The sequence below is a fragment of the Zychaea mexicana genome, assembly GCF_025766255.1.
Source record: "Zychaea mexicana strain RSA 1403 chromosome Unknown BDB00scaffold_82, whole genome shotgun sequence".
In the NCBI taxonomy this organism is placed as follows: Eukaryota; Fungi; Mucoromycota; class Mucoromycetes; order Mucorales; family Lichtheimiaceae; genus Zychaea; species Zychaea mexicana.
In genome coordinates this window covers 140,437-161,534 of record NW_026516745.1, presented here as the reverse complement: position 1 = coordinate 161,534, position 21,098 = coordinate 140,437, and the positions used below count along the sequence as shown (strand labels likewise).

The 21,098-nt window shown below is 46.1% G+C and overlaps 3 protein-coding genes across 3 annotated transcripts; 1 reads left to right on the top strand and 2 right to left on the bottom strand.

Moving 5' to 3' along the window:
* Nucleotides 1-2,795: 2,795 nt before the first annotated feature.
* BDB00DRAFT_876079 (uncharacterized protein) lies at nucleotides 2,796-3,260 on the bottom strand (the record flags this gene model as incomplete). The annotated part of the gene is made up of 2 exons (XM_053127437.1): nucleotides 2,796-3,146; nucleotides 3,249-3,260. The coding sequence occupies 2 exons, from the start codon at nucleotides 3,258-3,260 to the stop codon at nucleotides 2,796-2,798; spliced, it is 363 nt and encodes a 120-aa protein (XP_052975995.1).
* A 12,359-nt stretch (nucleotides 3,261-15,619) lies between these two features.
* On the top strand, nucleotides 15,620-16,492 carry BDB00DRAFT_876073 (uncharacterized protein; the record flags this gene model as incomplete). The annotated part of the gene is made up of 5 exons (XM_053127436.1): nucleotides 15,620-15,701; nucleotides 15,813-15,965; nucleotides 16,029-16,064; nucleotides 16,144-16,314; nucleotides 16,476-16,492. 5 exons carry the CDS (start codon nucleotides 15,620-15,622, stop codon nucleotides 16,490-16,492), a joined length of 459 nt encoding a protein of 152 aa, XP_052975994.1.
* A 599-nt stretch (nucleotides 16,493-17,091) lies between these two features.
* On the bottom strand, nucleotides 17,092-20,361 carry BDB00DRAFT_941448 (uncharacterized protein; the record flags this gene model as incomplete). Its single annotated transcript, XM_053129369.1, has 2 exons — nucleotides 17,092-19,766; nucleotides 20,207-20,361. 2 exons carry the CDS (start codon nucleotides 20,359-20,361, stop codon nucleotides 17,330-17,332), a joined length of 2,592 nt encoding a protein of 863 aa, XP_052975993.1. The 3' UTR covers nucleotides 17,092-17,329.
* Nucleotides 20,362-21,098: the final 737 nt, after the last annotated feature.

Genomic DNA, 21,098 nt, shown 5'->3' with positions numbered 1-21,098 from the left:
GAGTCCAATTCCTATAGAAACAATCAACACAATTCTGCTCCATCTACTAATTAAAACACGGCCTCCCTCCCCAATGCCTAAATGTTCTTCAGCGAGGTCGCCATAAAATGTGTTACCTTTTTTTTTTGAAACCGTCTTCGCTATTACATTAAAAAAAGAATATAGTAAAGTATTTTTTTGTGGTAGAGAAATAGAAAAAAGTAGAGCGCCCTTTGCTGTTCCCCAGTAAATTCGCCCATTTCCACCAATTACATTGGCCAAATCCCGTTGTCATTCCGTTGTCATCGGTCGCCACTTGAAATAAATTTCCGTTGTCATCGTTGTCATCATTTTCGCCGTGGCGACCAGGTCGCTATGCCAAAAATGATTCTAGGCCGTACAGAACGTTCACGAGCAAAAAGACGGCTAGCCTTTACCTCTTTTTCTTGTAGATTTACACCAGATTCAAACAGTAATCGTTGGAGTGAGTCCAATTCCTATAGAAACAAAATCCGTCAGCATAATTCTGCTCCATTTACTAAATAAAACACGGCCTCCCTCCCCAATGCCTAAATGTTCTTCAGCGAGGTCGCCATAAAATGTGTTACCTTTTTTTTTGAAACCGTCTTCGCTATTACATTAAAAAAAGAATATAGTAAAGTATTTTTTTTGTGGTAAGGAAAAAGAAAAAAGTAGAGCGCCCTTTGCTGTTCCTCAGTAAATTCGCCATTTTCCACCAATTACATTGCCCAAATCCCGTTGTCATTCCGTTGTCATCGGTCGCCACTTGAAATTAATTTCCGTTGTCATCGTTGTCATTATTTTCGCCGTGGCGACCAGGTCGCCACGCCGAAAATGATTCTAGGGCTGATGCTCCTTGAAGAAACCTAATCGCTTATATTCGATGTTGTCCTTTCTTTATTCGCATGCTCGTATAGCGTATACAAAAAAAGCGGCCTGTACTGTATAGACTGGTGCCAGTTTTGCTGTCTGTGTGCTGTAGTCATACTTCAATGTAGTATGTCGTTCGTATAGTAATTAACTTTGACTGTTGCTGTAGTGCTGCTGTTGCTACTAGAGTACGTTGCTGTCCTCGTCAAGTGGCTAATAGTTTCAGCAATTGCTACTAGTAAAAGAGATTAAACCATTCGCCATCCCAATGCCACAGCTCTTCTAGCATATAAACATCCCTTAAGCTAGATACCTTTTTTTGCAAGCGCCCTTGCTTCAATATGTATAGAATAAAAAGCGGCAGTAAACAAGTGTGCTGAAGAGTAAAAAAAATAATAATGATAAAAGAAGTGGAGCTGGCTCCCCTACTATTTTGCTGTCATGCTCGCCATTTTCCACCAATTACATTGACCGAATCCCGTTGTCATTCTATTGTCACGGGTCGCCACTTGAAAAAATTCCGTTGTCATCGGTCGCCACTTGAAAAAGTTTGTGGAAATCACACTGTTTTTGCCCAATGAAAAACGCCTATGGCGCTGGAAGCACTATTTCTCCGAGCACTCCTGCTGAACATACATAGCTCAAGTAGATATAACGCAACAGATGACAAGTTTATTTTTGCGGCAGTATGGTATCCATGATTATTCTGGTGGTGATGATGACATGATGACGGGGATGACAATAGTGGTAAAGAGACAGAGAATAACAGTAGAGGATCGTAAAAAACGTCGTTCTTTTTGGTGGGTGCTGATTTATTTCTTTTGTTGCCTGGTGTATAATAGAATCGCATATCCATCCCCGTTCCTGTCTCTACTCCTTCCAGAATCATCGCAGTGCCATGGGACATGAATCGTCGTGTTTGATAGACGCTGCTCGTTCTATTAGTGGTCGTTGTGTACAATTCGAATCAGTGGATCATGAGACCGTCGTCGTCTTCATGGTTGTTACTTTTATTTTTGCCAGTAGAGTGTAATACAATCGCATATCCACCAACCGTTCCTGCTGTTACTCTTTCAAAAACCATCGCAGAGACATGCTACAACAATTGTCGTGTTCAGAAGACGCTGCACGTTCGATTAGCGGTCGTTGTGTACACTTCGAATCAGTGGATCGTGAGACCGTCGTCGGTTTGCGTGGTTGCTACTTTCATTTTTGCCAGTAGAGTGTAATACAATTACATATCCACCAACTATTCCTGCTGCCACTCTTTCAAAAACCATTGCAGAGACATGCAACTACGACTGTCGTGTTCGGAAGAAGCTGCTTGTTCGCCTGGTTGTCATTGTATACTATTTGAATCAGTGAATCATGAGACCGTCGTCACTTTGTGTGGTTATTGCTGTTATTTCTGTTGTTGTATATGAAATAGTACCGCCATTCTCCATCGTGGCTATACAATGTACAGGAAATCATTAACACAAGTAGCAAAAAAACACGCACAAGGCCGTACAGAATGTTCATAAGCAAAAAGACGGCTAGCCTTTACCTCTTTTCCTTGTAGATTTACACCAGATTCAAACAGTAATCGTTGGAGCGAGTCCAATTCCTATAGATACAAAATCCATCAACACAATTCTGCTCCATTTACTAATTAAAACACGGCCTCCCTCCCCAATGCCTAATATTCTTCAGCGAGGTCGCCATAAAATATGTTACCTTTTTTTTTGAAACTGTCTTTACTTTTACATTAAAAAAAATATAGTAAAGTAATTTTTTTTTGTAGTAGAGAAAAAAAAAAGTAGAGCGCGCTTTGCTGTTCCCCAGTAAATTCGCCTATTTTCCACCAATTACATTGGCCAAATCCCATTGTCATTCCGTTGTCATCGGTCGCCACGTGTAATAAATTTCCATTATCATAGTTGTCATCATTTTCGCCGTGGCGACCTGGTCGCCACGCCGAAAATGATTCTAGGAGCAACCATGGGGTAGGTGCTGATAGGAGCAACCACGGGGCAGGTGCTGACAGGAGCAACCACAGGGCAGGTGCTGACAGGAGCAACCACAGGGCAGGTGCTGACAGGAGCAACCACAGGGCAGGTGCTGACAGGAGCAACCACGGGGCAGGTGCTGATAGGAGCAACTACGGGGCAGGTGCTGACAGGAGCAACCACAGGGCAGGTGCTGACAGGAGCAACCACAGGGCAGGTGCTGACAGGAGCAACCACGGGGCAGGTGCTGATAGGAGCAACTAAAAGGGAAGGTGCTGACAGGAGCAACTATGGGGCAGGTGCTGATAGGAGCAACTAAAAGGGAAGGTACTGACAGGAGCAACTACGGGGCAGGTGCTGACAGGAGCAACTAAAAGGGAAGGTGCTGACAGGAGCAACCATAGGGCAGGTGCTGACAGGAGCAACTAAAAGGGAAGGTGCTGACAAGAGCAACTACGGGGCAGGTGCTGACAGGATCAACTAAAAGGGAAGGTGCTGACAGGAGCAACCATGGGGCAGGTGCTGACAGGAGCAACTAAAAGGGAAGGTGCTGACAGGAGCAACTATAGGGCAGGTACTGACAGGAGCAACTAAAAGGGAAGGTGCTGACAGGAGCAACTACGGGGCAGGTGCTGACAAGAGCAACTAAAAGGGAAGGTACTGACAGGAGCAACCACGGGGCAGGTGCATCGACATCTGCTGCACACCTGCCCGACAAGAGCCTTAGAGTTAAATACAACCAGGTTTTCCTTTTGGTACTTGAACTTGGTCTACCTGAGCTTTGAACTCTGAAGACCTGATAATATTTTATCCAAGGATGCTTTCCTACACTAGGCAGAAGGGGTAATATAAAGGCGCAAAAAACAGCTGAATATAAGCTGAATATACTGCTTGTCATCCAAATATAAAACTATTTTATAACCGCTTTATAGTTCCTACAAAAGGCAGCTTTTTTATCACATATTCAGCTGTTTTCAACAGCTTTATAGTTGGTTTCCAATTTTGATAATAGGTAGTGCATATGCATAGAAAGGGACCCCCCAATTGCTTTACATACAGACTAGGTACTGAAGCTTCATCGTACATACAGAGGTCTGCATAGCATATTTTAGCGTGATCAATTTTGGGCATATACTAAACGGATGAAATAATCACAGCAGGTTTTGATTATTGTATAGCAGTGATGATTATCACAGTATGGTCATATACAACCGAATTTATTTATTCCATTACTTAAGTTTCAGAAAACATTTATAGAGCAATAAAAAGCATTAAAGGGGTGGTAAAGAATAAATGCAAAGGGTGAAAGGAGTCTTCTATGTATATGTGTGTGAATGTGGTGTATAAAATCTCTAGATGGTGATGGGGCAAAGGCAAAAGGGTGAATCATGCTGTGTATGCTAATGAGTCCACGATTCACTTAAGAAGAATGAAGGTAACCTGCACTGCAGCTAGACAGAAGCAAAAATATGGGTAGCTTTACCATACCTGAAAAGTTCCGCTTGGACGGTGCCAACAGCGATCGGACAGTGGGCAACCTGCATGCAGCAGTGCAAATGGGGATCTACGCGGATGTCCAGGATGGAAGACCATGCAAAGTATAAACAAGCTATAAATGAGGAAAGAAGGCTTTTAGTGAAAGAAAAACTGTAGAAAGAAAGTATGTAAACATTACAAAGGGAATACTTACAAGCTTCAACTCGTGTGGATCATGCCTATAATTTTGGATAGGAAAACCGGTCGAATCATGAGCTACATGTACATACGAAATAAAATATCCTTAATAAAAGCTGCAGAGACTTAGAGGTAGTTGAAGAGCGATAAAAGTAAAGAGTGCCTTACAAACCTATGGTATTGGGTCCTTGAGAGAATAGTGTATCGTAGCAGCCAGGAAAGAAGAGAAAAGGAAAAGAAAGAAACAGAAAGAAAGGCGTAAAATACGAAGGAACGATCGATGCGAAATATAACTAATCTGCAATACTGTTAAAGTCATGCTGACCATGCATTAAAAGAGTACCAAAAAAAACTAGATCCCCTACAATAAAATGATCCCCTGTAGATCCAGGTACTTGCATTTCATCAAACCTCTTTCCTCCAATACTTCTTGTGCCTGCACGATAAAATAATAAAACGAACGTAAACTATAATAACTACTGCAGCTATTAGTTAATGTTGTATATTGAGAGATGATAATACTATTTAGATGCCTACTGTAAGCGATCTCCAAGCCCAGCGACAACGGTGCATGGTGCAGCGTGAAAATGATGCCCAATAGCAGAACTATGTCCTGGATCAGTAGTAGCAATAACAACAGCATAACGTGCTCTTGGATACTATCCGTAATTTGCAGGCCGAGAACCAGGTACTGCATGAAAAGGTTGATAGAATTGGCCAAACAGTTGCCAATATGGCATATCGTACTGCCATAGTTGGTAGTGGGGCCCTTAGTGAAGGTCAAGGTGGTGGCGTTGGCGTTGGCCGTCAAGCTGAAGCGCGTGGTCGTCGTGTTCCACTTGTGTCTGTAGGTGCCATACTAGAGAACAGAGAGACAATTGTAAAAAAAAAGTGGTAAATATTAGAACAAGTAAAGTAATAGGAGGTTGAATAAGAGTATTGTCTTAACATCTGAAACAGAAATTAGTACGACGACTCAATGTTTTCTAGCAACATGCGATCGAACTAGAGGAACAGTACCCCGGTGGAAAGTCGTTGCTCCAGGACGGATGTATGTCGGAAGAGGAGACCGACAACGAAAGCAGCAGCACTGGTGTCCTGTGCAGTGGCAAGCATGTCTCAGTCTTCGTGCCTAAATGGTGTAGTGAGCGGGTAATTACTTTCAAAGTAGATTTCTTTACGCGTGAATCTTGACAGAGATGTTGTTTGTAGGCAAACGTCTTTCTGAAAAGCCTTGACGATTTCAGACCGGCTGTGGATGTTGACTTGCAGCCGAACGTGGTTGGACGATCAGTAGCACGAAAGGCAGTTACCTTGCGCTCGGCTGTGCATGAGCAGCTGCAAGACTGGATGTTTGTTTAAAGTAAATAAAGCGGTTGCCGGCTTATGCTGTATAGGTTAGGGGTGGGCAAAAATACGTCTGTATAATATGCGTATGTGAGTGTGCTATTTATTTGGTGGGGGGAGGAAGAAGCAAGAGGCCGCTCGTTTTGAGTAGTTGGTGGGGGGAGAAAGAAATAAGAAAAAGATAGTTTTGGAGGGGGAGGAGAAAAAATTGCTTCTCTTTGTTTTACGCCAACATCTTTTTAGGCAACGGAATAACGACTGTTCTACCACTTGTGTGCGTTTGATCGCCGTACTTTACAACTGCCACTTGACTATACAGACGATGAATGGGCACGATGCAGTACATGTCCTCAGCAAGGAAGTGGCTACGCCATATCTCCAGTTTTTAATCCACGAACAACAACTTATTACTGCTATAAATGCTATGCCAGCGAACAAAGGCAAAAACATGTTCTTTGAGCTGGGTGTCGACCTTTAACTCGTGGCGGAAGAAGTACTGGATTTCGCATGGCCAAGCGATCGGTTCGCCTCAATTTTCCGCTTCATACAGCACCTGTGCGTGTGTACCACGCCGCGATCTTGCTTCTTTGCTCCTATAGAGCTGACCCATAATGGTGATCGTCTTCATCTTGTTATAAAGATTGTTCACAAACACCCGGCTACCCTGCGCATCTCTGTAATGGTCCAGATGGGTACCATAAACGGATCGATAAAAGGCCAGAAGGAAAGTATATACTGGGTCAGGCATAAACGTTGCTGGTGCAAAATCTAACAGGTATGCATCTGGTGGTAGTGGCTCGCCTCCAGTGGCCTGTTCAGTACCAGTCGACAGCGCAAAAAATCTATGTGGGTCGAACGCACCACTCGTAGTGTCACCAGTTTGCTTCATCGGCTGCACGATGTCCAAAAAGCGATTCAAGAAGGCGAAATGGCTTAGCTTGTCCATGAAGCGGTGCTCAAACGACCGGACAAAGTCGCGAGCACCTGTCTTTTGCAAGAACTTCTTCATGAACGTCATCTCGAATGAATCCTTCTGGTTCGTATCGATCTCCTTTAAATATCCATTATATCTCTCAAAACTAAAGAGCCAGAAAGCATATAAAGGTCCAAAATCCTCGATCGTTACGTCCAAGTGCATATGCAGATGCATATTTGGCGTGATTTGCTCTCTGCCATAAATGCGTTCGACACCACAACAAAAGTCCATGTAACAGTGTCGGCCCAGATACTTACAATCGGGAACGTGAATGGGTAGACAGTGTGGATCAATGAATAAGGTGAGACTCGGATATATCAAAGGATAAAACGATAGGGATCCATATAACTCAGGATCCCGTCTTTATATATACGTCGAGTAATAGGGGGCTAGCTATCGTCTAAGTATTGATCTACATCATAACTTCTATCTAGAATATCCACGCCTATTACTCTATATTCAACCATGCGGTTGACCGCAAGTCATCCTATCGTCTGAACCATGCGTTGTCGATCGTCAACCATGCAGGTTGGATATCGTCGTAACGGTATGCACCGTTACATCCTCCCCCGTCTACTTCAAGAGGTCGACTCGAAGTAAAACGTCAGGTGCTCGCCGTCGATCCGTCGACTCGTCCAAAGTAATTCTTGATTTGCGTCGTTTCAATCGCCGTCCTTTGTAGCTCGTTAATGTCTGTGCGTCGATCTGCGAGTAGTATGCACCGTCCTTGTGCGCGTCCAAGTGGGTTCGTATGCTGGAACTCTTCTACAGCAGTGACGGATCGTTTTGTGCGTCGACTGGATAGAAATCGTCCCGGTCTAGGGTTCTCCCCCCGCAAATTAAAACGTCGCGAGAGATCCCAAAAGGTGGTCGTCGTGGTGAAATAGACCCAGAGGAACTATAAAAAAAATAAACACCACAACCCATTGCACATACAGTTACCTGTTTCGTCTGTGTTTGGGCGGACGACCACGGCGTCGAGGAAGTAAATTCGTATCCGAAGCTTTTGATGGCGTCGCTTCCTTGGATTGTTTGAAGTCTTGAAGAGCCTGGGCGCATTGGAAAGGTGTTCGGCGGGTTCCCACGTCGCCTCGTGTAAGGGATAACCTTTCCACTTAACCAAATATTGTAGCTTGTTTCGTCGCTTGCGCTCGTCGAGAATGGCTTCAACTTCCCATTCGTCTTCGTCGTCAGAAACATTGGTGATCACTGGTGGTGGCCGTTCTGGCTTGCGTCCCACATCGTCAGGTTCCAAATATTTCTTGAGGGCGCTCACATGGAAAACGTTGTGAGCCCTGATCGAAGCCGGCAAATCAAGCTTGTATGCCACGGATCCAATACGTTCAAGGATTTTGTAAGGACCCGCCCACCGTGGAAGTAACTTTCTGGCGGGAGCGTTGGAATAAACATCAGGATTCAAGTAGGTCGTCTTGACTAATACGTCGTCATCCACGTCGAATTCCAGATTACGTCGCTTCATATTGGCATACTTGGCTTGGTGATCCGTTGCTTCCTTGATTGCCTCAGTGACTTGAAGACGGATAGACTCCAAACGTGTAGCGAGAACGTCTGCTGAATCAACATCGGAGGAGGCAGATCCTGTGGTCAAAGCGAGTGACACCTATCGTCCCAAGTCAGCGTAAAAGGGTGTTACCCCTGTAGAAGCGTGCTTGGCGTCGTTGTAGGTGTGCTCGAGGACCGGCAGCCATTCGTCCCAATCCGATTGATTATATGCAACGTAATGACGAAGCATATCTTCAAGCGTTCGATTCGTGCGTTCCGTCTGTCCGTCTGATTCTGGGTGTAGACTGCTGGACAAATTTCTTTGTACCCCAAGCATCGTCGTCAAGGCCTTCCAGAATCTAGAAGTAAAGCGGACATCTCGATCCGAGACTACGTCTGATGGTAAGCCGTGCTGTCGGTATATCTCACGCAAAAACAGATGAGCAAAATCCTCTGCTGTATCAGTCGTCTTGCATGGAGCAAAATGTGCGCGCTTTGAAAACCGATCCACAAAAACGGCAATTGCATCGAACTTATGTAGCGTCTTCGGCAAGTGTGTGATAAAATCAACCGAAATCGAGGTCCATCGTCCAGAAGCTAGTTGCAATGGCTGCAACAAGCCTGCTTTTTTGGCATTTGGCAACTTGGTACGCTAGCACATGTCACACGTTGCAATATAACGTCGCACTGTTTTGTTCATATGTGGCAGTAGTAAGTTCGTCCAAGTCGTTCGACCGTTGCATCGATGCCGCGATGACCGGCGATTGGTGCGTCGTGTGCGTTATGCAAGAGGGTGTTGAGAAGCGTTGGCATGCGCGGCACACAGATTTGGCGTCGTCCATCTTTTTTGCGATAGATGATGCCGTCGGCTAGTTCGAACTCTTCGTCGTCGTCGTTCGTCCGAAGCCGAGTCAAAACGTCTGCCCAAAAAGAATCGTCCTTGTAGTGCTGAGTGCATTCCTTGCCAAGCGTCTCCCCCCTCACTGTGAGGACCACAGCACAAAGTTCCATTGATACGTCGGGGTGAGAAGGAGCGTTGGGCGGTCGTTTTGATAGAGCGTCTGCACCAGTATTCTGTTCTCGAGGAATATGATGCACGTCAAACTGATAGGCCATCAGCTTTTCCAACAAGCGGATCTGACGCTTGGAGAGATTCTTGTTGTTGGCGTGTAACGTCGAGATGGCGCGGCTGTCCGTGAACACTGTGAACTTTTGACCGTCCAGATGATGTCGCCATTGTTCTAAACAGTACGACACTGACAAAAGTTCTTGTTCGTGAACCGGGTAATTCATCTCTGCGCCCTTCAACGTCCTCGAAGCATAAGCAACCGGATGCAATAAACCGTCGTCCTACTCCTGTGAGAGGATACCACCAATTGACACCGTTGATGAAGCGTCCGTGTGTACGTAAAAGTGGCGGTCAGGATCCGGGATTGCAAGCACCGGCGCGGAACATAAACGTCGCTTGAGTTCCTGAAAGGATCTTTCACAAGCATCATCCCACTCCCAAGGAACGTCCTTACGCAGTAAGCGATTGAGAGGGGCAGTGAGGCCAGCATATCCATCACAAAAGCGTCGATAGAAATTACACAGGCCTAAAAAGCTCTGAATATGAGCAATTTTCGTTGGTCGTGGCCAGGTGGAAATTGCGTCGAGCTTATGTGGGTCGCATTTGATGCCGTCGCCTGAAACAATGTGGCCAAGAAATTCGACGGAGCGCATCCCAAACTGGCATTTCGACCGCTTCGCGTACAGTTTGTGGTGTCGCAACTTTTCCAACACCAACTTCAAGTGCTTGACGTGATCCTCGGCCGTCTGGGAGTAAATCAAGACATCGTCCAAGTAGAGAATCACGAATACGTCGAGATATGGCCTAAACACGTCCGACATTAAACGCATAAAGGTAGCGGGCGCCGATGATAGGCCGAAGGGCATTACTAAGTACTCGTAAAGCCCATATCTCGTCAAGAAGGCCGTCTTGTGTGTATCCTCGTCCTTGACCCGGAGTTGCATATAGCCGGAGCGGAGGTCAAGCTTGCTCAAATAGCGCGCCCCAAGAAGCTGGTTCATGAGATCTTCGCACGCCGGTAGAGCGCATTTGGATAGCACACTCGTCTTGTTCAAGGACCGATAATCGATCACCATGCGCAGAGTCTTGTCCTTTTTTGCGACGAACAGGACAGGAGCACCGTAAGGTGACGTCGACGGTCGAATCCAACCGTTAGCCAGCAAGTCGTCGAGCGTTTTCTTGAGCTCAGCCAACTCATGCGTAGAAAGGCGATACATACGATGAGCTGGTACTTTGGCGTCTGGCAGTAAAGGTATGGCGTGTTCGACACTGCGCTTAGGTGGTAGACCGTTGGGAACGTCGTCTGGGAAAACATCTTCGTATTTTTCCAATACGTCGTCAAGTCCAGGAACAAAAACACGATCGCCGTCCACCATAATTTTCTCTGCACATATACAACAAAACCGTCATCAGTAACGTCATTAACGAGTTTGTTGCCAGTACAATGAGAACGTATTGTATTTCCTTTGGTGTAGGTGGTGGTCGTGGGTGAACGTCATTCGTACGCCAGTCAATTTCCGGGTTTTCGTCATATAGCCAGCTTTTTCCCAAAATAACGTCATGGTCGTCGCTGCGTATTCCCGAAAAAAGGCGAATAGGTGTTGAAAAGTCGTCCATTACTACTGTTGCGTCCAAGTAGCATGTTGAATCGGTTGTTCGTGCGTCGGCAACTTTTACGAAAGAGCCAGGTGTTGATTGAGTTACGGAGATGAGTCCTGTTTGTTTCAGGAACTCAGCCGTCACAAAATCATGTGTTGCCCCGCTGTCAATCAAAATCCTTGCTTTGTGCCCACTAATAAAGCCATTTCGTCAGATCAAGATATGTCTAGCAAACTCCAATTCTCCCATATGAACAGTAGCGTCTGTTAAAGAGAAAGCATGGGAAGGTGCAATATTACAAATAAAAGGATCGTCTTTATTTGCAAAAATGCTACTAGGTAAGGAGGACAGAACGTCTACACTAGTATATGATGATGGAGGGGGGTCGGGAACCAAAGAGGAACCCTCGTCGCAATGGTCGTCCGCGGGATTAACTAAAGAAGTTAATGGCAAAGAATCGTCGCCAACTAGGCCACCAGCAGGAGTGGGCGCGTCTGCTGGTCGAACTAGTTTTTTCCACGGCCTTTGTTCTTCGAAAAGAAGGAGCCGCCGCCGTTGCCGCCGCTGCCCTTGCCGTTGCCGCCGTTGCCTCTTGTGGGCGGATCCGGGAACTTGGGGCAGTCCTTGCCCATGTGGTCGAACCCATAGCAGCGGAAACAGCGACCTTCGGCGATGCACTGCTTGGCAGAAAGGCCGCTTGCTTGGCCGTTGCGTTTCTGCCGGAACTGTTGCTGCGAGTGCCGTTGCTGCTCAGCTGCTTCGACCTCCATAGGGGTCGGGCCGGAGGGGGACAAGCTTGGGCTGTCAGCAGCTCGTAAATTGCTGGCTGACGACGTCGCCAAAGAGTGCGGGCCGGAGAGGACTTGGCCGCGACCGCGAAACGGGCTTGCTTCACCATAGGAGCCGTCGAAGTGCTCCGCCAAAGAGATGGCTTCGTCGAGCGTCGCCGGGTTTCCATGTGTGAGATGGGCGGCCACGGCTGGCTTCAGGCCTTCAATGTAGCGGTGCAAGGCCTCTGTGTCATGGATGTACCCCGCACCGTCTCGGAGACCGAGGAAAGCCTGGGTGTACTGCGCCACAGTACCGTGTTGACGGCACTTGGCCCAGGCTTGACGTCGCAACAGCTGGCTGTTTGTTGGAAGCTACCGTGCTCGGAACACGTCGCAGAAGGACTGCCAACCCGAAGGCATTTTGCCCCTCGTCGTTTCCGTCCGGAACCAGAGCAGGGCCGAGTCGCGCAGCAGCAAGGCAGCGTAGGGGACTTGCTTGCTTGCTGGTACACCTGCCAACGCGAAGTAGTGGTCGAAACCAAAAAGCCAGGCCTCGACGTCCTCTGGTTTCCCCTTGCCATTGAAGGGCGTTGTTGGCGTGGGGATCTTGACGCTCGAGTGCTCCCGTCGCTCGGTGCAGCGGTGACTGCTGCGTCGTCGCGGGTGGCGATCGTCGTCGCTGGAGTCAGAGCCGTTGCTGCTGCCGCTGCTGCTACTGCCGCCATGTCGTCGCGGAGCCTCTGCATAGATTGAGGCCCAAGTGCCGGTGATGTCGTTAACCACCGGTGGTTTGCCGGCCTGGGGCAACTTGTCCTTCGTGGTGGCTGGTGGTGCAGTTGTCGTCGCAGGCTGTGCCGCAGGTGGCGCATTGCTGGTCGTCGCATTGCCAGAGGTGGCAGTCGAAACCTGCGGTTGCACCAGAGGAGCGTGCATGGCGTCAAGGCGGGTCGACATGCGCTCGAACATGCTGGCAAAGTTCTCTGCCTGCGTCGCATGGCGCTGGTGCAAGTCGGTGATCAGATGCTGCTGATCGGTGACCGTCTGCTGCAGTGTCATAAACGTGACACGCAGTTCGTCCATGCTGCTGGCAAAGTTGGCATCGCCAGCGGAAAGCAGGGTGCCCAACCGCGCCGTCAGATCGTCGACAGCTGTGGTAGTGCGGGTGGCGGCCTCCTCCAGGCGGCCGAAACGACCGTCGATCGTATCGAGGTCCGAGCGGATGCCCTCAAAGTTCCGGCTCGTCGTTGCCGTGTGGCGTTGCAACTCGGCAATGGCCGACGCCGTGTTGGTGTCCATGGGGAGAGCCGTCGTCGCAATACTTGCTCCAAGGGGTATGGTTGGCTGCCCCTGATCGACAATGGGCGTCGTCGCCGCCTCGGCTGCCCCTTGATCGGCAGTGCCTGCGCTGGTCGTGGTTGCTACGTGCTCGAGGGTTGCCCCTGAGGTAGCCGTCGCTGAAGATGCAGCATCGTCTGCAGCATGTGCTGCACGGGCACTCGGACCCGAGGTACGTCCAATGGCCGGCGAGGACGAAGCACGGCCAGTCGTCTGGTTTAGGTTGCGGAGTGGGTGGTCTTCTGCCATTTTTGCTCCGGGATACGAGTGGTCAGTATCAGAAGAATCGGGTTGAGTGCTTGTACGTAAAGAGGTGCGACGAAACTTGAGTTTTTTTGTAAGTTTGGAAAAAAGAGTTCTAATACGTCCGAGGCCAAGAGAAGACTCGTTAGAAATTTTATTCTTGATGATCGTGCGACCAAGAGAAGTCGTGTGCATATCGTCTTGATATAGTCTCTGCTCAGAACGTCGAGCACGGTTTTACGAAACCGCTTCCGCTACCAGATGTAACAGTGTCGGCCCAGATACTTACAATCGGGAACGTGAATGGGTAGACAGTGTGGATCAATGAATAAGGTGAGACTCGGATATATCAAAGGATAAAACGATAGGGATCCATATAACTCAGGATCCCGTCTTTATATATACGTCGAGTAATAGGGGGCTAGCTATCGTCTAAGTATTGATCTACATCATAACTTCTATCTAGAATATCCACGCCTATTACTCTATATTCAACCATGCGGTTGACCGCAAGTCATCCTATCGTCTGAACCATGCGTTGTCGATCGTCAACCATGCAGGTTGGATATCGTCGTAACGGTATGCACCGTTACAGTCCAGCAAAAACGTATTGGCTCCTTCTATCTCGTTTATGGTGATGGAAGGCTTGACCAGCAATCGATAGGCGTTTACGAAGCCCAGCCAGTGAGCGAGAAGATGGCGGGGCAGATGGTTTTGCAAGACAAAGGGCGAGTATACGATACACCACGATTTCCAATCATCAGCGGTCATAAAAGAGAAGCCAGCTCCGATCTTCCGCTTCAAGGAAATGTAGTTAGGATGGAGCACAATGCTGTCTACTAAAACCTGCATTTCACAAAGGTCCTGCCTGGTAAGGTCGCCGTTTTCGATCCACATCTTGGTCATACGTTTTGCCGTGCCAAGAAACAAGTTGTGCATTGGATCGATGATCGTGCAGCGAACGGGATCGAAGTATTCAAGGCGGTGCAATTCAGACCATCGTGTTCCAGTGTCACGTTCGATCTGTCGGCGAGCAGCAAGTGTCTCGGCTTGTCGCCATTGCTGGGCGTTCTCTCGATTGTCTTCGCGTGTCCGCAATTCCCATTCGTCCAAATTGAATCCCGAGTAGTCGATGTCTGATGTACCAGGGAAAACAGGAAATTGGCGAGCGCACTTATGGCAAGCACAAGTACTTGCATATGAGGTGAATCCACTTGTTTTTCTGGCGGCAGGTATATCACAAGCATTGAGTAGGAGTGCCAAACGTACTTGCGCTCCGTCTGGACACTCATTCGTCCCGATCGTTTTCCAGTCATATCACTGAAGCAAATCATCAACCAATGGGCGCAGGTAATGATTCATGTCAGATGTGCTGGGTTCTCTCGAGGACCTGGCATTACTCCAACGAGTATAACGTTTTCGGTTTTATAGCGCTCAAATCGGGGGAGATTGTTGACAGTTAGGTAAATTGCACCACAGGAGTAAGTCGAATTTATGAACGGGCCAAACCAGTCAACGTTGAGCGTAAGCAAAAGCGATCAAATCTCTTCGACGAATCGACGACCAGCACGATCAATAAGATCTCGCCACATCACCGCACGAAAAACCAAATGTCAAGTGGTTAGAAAACAGCTTGACATGTGGTGGCAAGCTGTTGGGGTACCAAGGAAAAAACTAACCAGGTTGTATAGACTAAATTTAGTAGATATGCACCAACTACCTGATCTGCATTCGAGGTTATCCCATAACAGTAACTGAAAAGCGCGCTAATGCATGAGAGTGCTAAGAGCAATGCTATGGTTTCTGGCTACTTTGCTTTTAGAAAATAGTTGTTGGGGGGTTACATCCCCACTTTTTTTTTTACAATTTCATCTTACCCTATGTGAACACCCCCTATAAAAATGGCTTCCAGCAACTCTGTCCCCGATTCTATGCAAAATGACGCATCTTACTGCTCCTTCCTTCATGCAGAAGAAAAGCTTGTGTGATATTGTATTCCGTATATGTATCTGCATTATATATTTTTTTACATGAAGTTTATACACAAGCACAACGCAACAATGCGGCGGATGTATAAACATAATATGTAACACAGTATAAAAAGGATTTCTTGATCCCAGTAGTAGCAGGAGGAAAGACCCATTCATAAGTGAGTAAGGGACAACAGCGGGGGTCAATTTAAGGAAGAAAATAAAAAATGGAATCGTCCCAATTTGTTGTTCTTCGTCCTCATTGCATTCCCATCATGGATTATAATCCAGAAAGGGTCGAATGCTTTTGTCCGGAATGTTTCAGAAGCAGCATTTTCGGTTTTCGCGAGGTTACTCGTATACAAAGAGAGCAGCACACTCAGCGTGCTGTAAATTCGGCTAGAGAAGGAATCTCACACAACGGTATATTTGTTTCATAGTAGCGTTCAAAGTGTTGACATTATTTAGTAACCAGACGTTTCGTGAACACAGTAAGCGCTCCCATAGCCACTTTTGAAGGCGAACAGCCTTCCTTATCTGAAGCATCAGATAATATGGATATTGACGAAATGGATATTGGTGATGATGTTTCGAATGAGCCTTCCACTTCCCGTTCTCTTGGTATGTCGAGATAATTGATCGATAATAGAAAGAGAGTAAGATAACTTATTGTTGGATGAATAGCTATTCATGATATTGATGCTCCTTCTTCCTCTCCTGGTATGTTGAGATAAGTGATGGATAGTGTCAAGGAAGGGATATATGATTTATTGTTGAATGGTTGAACGGTATATAATAGCTGCTGCGAGTCATCGTTTGTCGTTCTCTGACGAGGACAATGTCTTTGGAGTGGAGGAAGACAGAGACAGTGTTGGCGGCACCGAACGTTTGCTCGATGCCGAAGATGTTGAATGGGATGTCGAAGCAGACAATGTGAATGAAGAAGAAACAGCCAGCATTGACGAACAAGGTGTGTGCAATTTTTTTTTTGGAAAACCCATTTTTATTTCACTCATTCAAAGTTTCTCATATCCTTCTAAAGATGCTGCTTACCTTCATCCACAAACACCCTTGCTTCCAGGGTATTCTCATCCCTACGTTCTTGTCCTTGTTTTCCTTGTTCTGTTCCAGTTGCACTTCCTCTCTGAACGAACGTCGAGCACGCTTATTGAGTTTTGTGCAATCCTTCTCGAAGATCTTCCTTTTCTATCTTCTGACCGTCTTCCTCTCTCTCTTGCCACATTGCGTCGTATCACCGGCATCGCTACCCAAATTGATTCTTTACGACGTTATGTATCATGTCCGACATGCCATACACACCCAGAGGAAACAAATCCTTTTTTGTATATAAATATTGATAAACTTTAAGAAACCATGATTTTATTGGATACAATTTCGGCCCGTTTTCAAAGGAGGTGAGCAGCCTCCCCCAAATCAACCTGGGAGACTTTTTTGGTGCGTCTTTGTTTGCATTTCTTGTACAAAAAGGTGTTTTGTGCACCCTCACCATCCGTTTTCAGGTGTGGCCCCCAACTCTCTCGCATATTCAACACCCCCCTCCTGGAGGTGAGCACCCACCACGCACACGATCTGTCCAATCACAATTGGTTTCCGCTAATTAAGCCGCCAGTTTTACAATGTCATTGTAATGAAAATGTAATTACGCAATCACAGAAAAATAATCAGTTTGTAGTTGTAACAACACTTTACTGAAGAGGCATAAAATATATTAATCAAAACTGGCATGTAAGAAAAGAAGCGAAAGACAAAAAATAGGATTTGGAGGGGCATAAAAAACGGACATAAGAATCATACAGAAAGAATATAAAAGGTGGTCATAAAACGCATAGAGAAATCATACAGAAAGAATATAAAAGAGGTTGGTTAAGATGCATAGAAGAATAATCAACAAAGGGTATAGGAATGAGACATAGGTAACGTATTAAGAAGAGAAGTGATGTAATGAAAAGATTGAAGGAATGGGTTTAGTAAACGATTTTTTCAAAGTTGTATGTCGTGTTTTTGAGCCACCAGCGAGTCCCAAACTTCGACTTATTGACGCTCAACGAGTCTCTCTGTGGCGCTCTCATTATTAGACTTTGTGACATGTCGAAAACTTCGACAACAAGATCTTCGTCAGTGCTATTAAGGACGAAATCATCGCGAGGTAACCGCACGACGATAAAATTGCTTGCGATGTCTTGAACGCAGCAATCAAAAATGCTTCGACTTTGCATTGACGCAGCTTCACCAGCAGCCAGAACAAAATCGTAAGCCTGAACATAGAGCTCGTCGCCTTGTTTCGCCGTGATGACACCTAGGGTCAATCCACTTGTCTTGGAAGATGTATGGCGGTTATAGAACAAGGCAGCTAGGCCAACCTTAAGCTTCTTACTGCTGTTTGTGTTGTCTGCCAGAACGAGCCCACTTTGTACCAACACAGGATCATACGAAGCGATAACACCTGGACAGCAGGTTTCCCAAACTCCTGAAAAACAATCCACGAAACGACCACCTTCACATGTATGACATAGCATATATTCTTCTGCAAATTTTCTGGCCACGTCTCGTCCACCGTTCTGCCTATTGGTGTGGCATAGAAGCTCACGCATAAATTTATGGTGTTGTTCACACCTCTCTGCTTCAGTATGAACGGCTCCACCAATTCGATCCGCATCTTGCGACAGATGAATAAGAAGATGTGCTTTCAATCTGTTGCACAGAGAAGAAAAGTTCATTCTCTGTATAGCGGTTGTTCGAGTAGCTGGAGTTCTTCTGCTTTCGGCGATCGGCGTTGTTGTATGCTGGAGATTATCTATTGCAGTCATTGTTTCTGCTACAGTCGTATCTAATTCCAACTTGTACTGATCGAAATTGTCGATCTTTTGCATATAGACAAGCGACGATAGTGCGGCAAGCTTATTGAAACATTCAAACATTGCAGAAAACGAATCGTGGTCCGTTGACAGTTGAGGGCTGTTGTTTCTTGCTCTTTGTAACAGCGAGGGCAGAAGCTGGACAAGAATTTTGAAGTCACCACCAAGAAACGATCGGTACATTTTCAACGAAGAGGTCAAGTTTCGGTGCAAGGCAGGAGAGTTGTAGTTGCGAAAAAGTAGAGTCAGACTATCCGTTTCTTTAGTTTGGATGAAGTACTGCATCGAAATCTTGAGACAGTATTTTGTCATCCCGAGCAAAATGGTATGCAGAATCTCGACTGGCAAATCTTTTGAGAGGTCCACGGCATTCAAGTTCAGTAGTACCTCTGCTCCAGTTAGCTTAAAGCTGAGGTTACTCCAGTCCGCTGTGGAGGAGGGCGTCATGCTGTTTGTGCCTCCGTTAAGTCGAACGACTCGGCCACTGTTTAATAGATGTACTCTACCATTTCGCTCTTCAGCTCCTCTCACAAAGTCGCGGAAGTCGATCCAAGTTCGTTCCTGTACCAAGTGAGATCCAGCACTGTATCGCAATGCGACAGGCTGACCAGTAGCATCGATGGGCTTGAAGGGATCCGCTTGCCAATAACAGTATCGACAAGGGTGCTTTGCCATCGACCCTTTGTTCAACGCCAGCTTGGCTTGTCGCACATTGTCACCACGGAAGAAAAGTACAGGTGCAATTACAAAGATGTCTTCACCAAGAATGGCGTCGTACATAACTTGGCCTCGTTCTAGCTGGCAAAGATCTTCACCAAGTGGCCCGGTCATCTCCCTCGCATTTATAGAGTGATTGCTGGTACATAAAAAGTAGTGGTTCTCGTACTTATTACTGTCCGTTAAATCAAATGCAGCGACGTTCATCATCCAAGTACCGTAGCAATTCCACTTCTTGGATCGATTGCCACTGGTATCATCGGAAAACAAGGAAAGTAGGACGACCCGAACCTTCAAATGTCTTCCGCTTTGAAGATTGGTCGGAACGCGATTACGGTATCCGAGAGCTTTTTGTATCATGCTCAAATGGATATCAGAGAGGCAATTTCTCGGTAACCATTCAATTTGGCCAGAGACGGTCAGTTGCAACGAGCAGATATCGTATCTTCCCTCCAGTTCTTGAATCGACATATACGGCATTGTCATGTTGGACAAAGGTATGTTCACTTTGTAATACGTAAGAAGAAGCAATCTGTTGTTGTCGTCTAGCGTTACAGGGTAGCATGTAGCAAAAACGTTTTGCTCCATAGTAAAGAACGTGTCGATGATTTGATATTGGCGAGTAGAACGGCAATAAACAACATCGCCAACCCAATAATCCGCCTCAGTGTTGAATAACTCCTTTGGAACCATTGGTGCCTGGAAATGATAGTTATCCTTCCATTTTCGACCTTGATTCAAGGTATAGCGTTTGTTCGCCGTAAAGTCAGGAAGAAAATGCTTGAGGAGTTTGACCTTGACTGGGTTTGACATGACCATACCCAAGTGGCTAGACGATAAGCCCCAAGTGAATGGTGTTAGTATTTTTTATCTGACGTGCACTTTTGTGAAAAGTGTAAATGTACTGCTAAGATACTACCTGGAAGGTTTGATCATGAATAGATCGGCAGGCTCCTGGCTCTCTCCTTTGTTGATTTGGCAACTGTGAACTTTGAGCTTGGGAAATTTTCTGCTGGGATCATGGCTCTTGCAAATTCTGTCATCCTTTGGTACGTTTTTAATCAGGTCGAAGCCCTCCGGTCTTGGTTGAATCAAATCTCGCTCCTTGTGAGATAATTCGATAAATTTCTCAAGAGCTGCAAAATCTTCTTTAAAATTCTGTTGGAGAATCTGTCCTGAGAGCCTTTGAAAAACAACAGGGCTTGCATCTCCATTTCGTTTTTAAATAGATAGAATGGGTTGGAGTCCCATCTATGGTAGGCGCCCTACTGCTGGTTGAAGTCGCTAACTTCCCCTTCATCAGCCTCGTGACTGTCATCAACTTCAAGGTAGGAGAAGTCCTCTTGATCAATAACCAAAGTATCATCGAAGTCATCTCCTTCGTCTCTAAGATCGCTATCCTCGGTTTCACGCGATTCGTACATCGACTCAGCAGGGACGTTTTGACTTTTAACAAATGATATGCATTAGTACTATATGAAACTCAGTTTTATATCCTCCACGGTACTTGCAGTGTATGCTTTTCACGAATATGTCGGTGAAGGTTTGAGTTAGTTGCATAAACCTTGTCGCAGTATTGACAGCGATGGATGTTATTTTCAGGTTCGTCAAGACGGAAAGTGGAAGTGGACATTTTGGTTTGATGTAAAAAGAAAGAAAACGACACTTGGTGCAGCTTAATTGTGTATTAAAGTTGTGACGGTGATGAATAAGGGGGTATATATATGACTTTTTCCGTGATTCTCACGTTTTTTCTCTCTTTCACATTTTCTTCGGCTAAAATATGGTAAGTTTCAACGTCTCAAACTACTAAAAGGGGGTCTTGTCCTCATTTTGTGCCCTTTCGCTTAAGTCAATCTTACTCAATTGTAACCTTTTTACTTCTTGTGTAGTTTCACGGGGAGGACGAGAGAGAGCAGGCAGCTCTTTTACATTAATCGCATGATAAGGTAATGGACGAAGTTGATATGTGTATTAGTCCTAGGATGCCTTTTCTAATCAACTGTTTATACCATACAGAGCAATAGCAAATACTTGCCGTCTTATGTTGTCTGATAAGTGAGGTAAGCATACTCATCCCCTCCCTTAGAATATCTACCTTCGTCGTGACCTGTATCCTAGCTAGAAGTATGACAGTAATAGTAGTAGTAGTAGTAGTAGT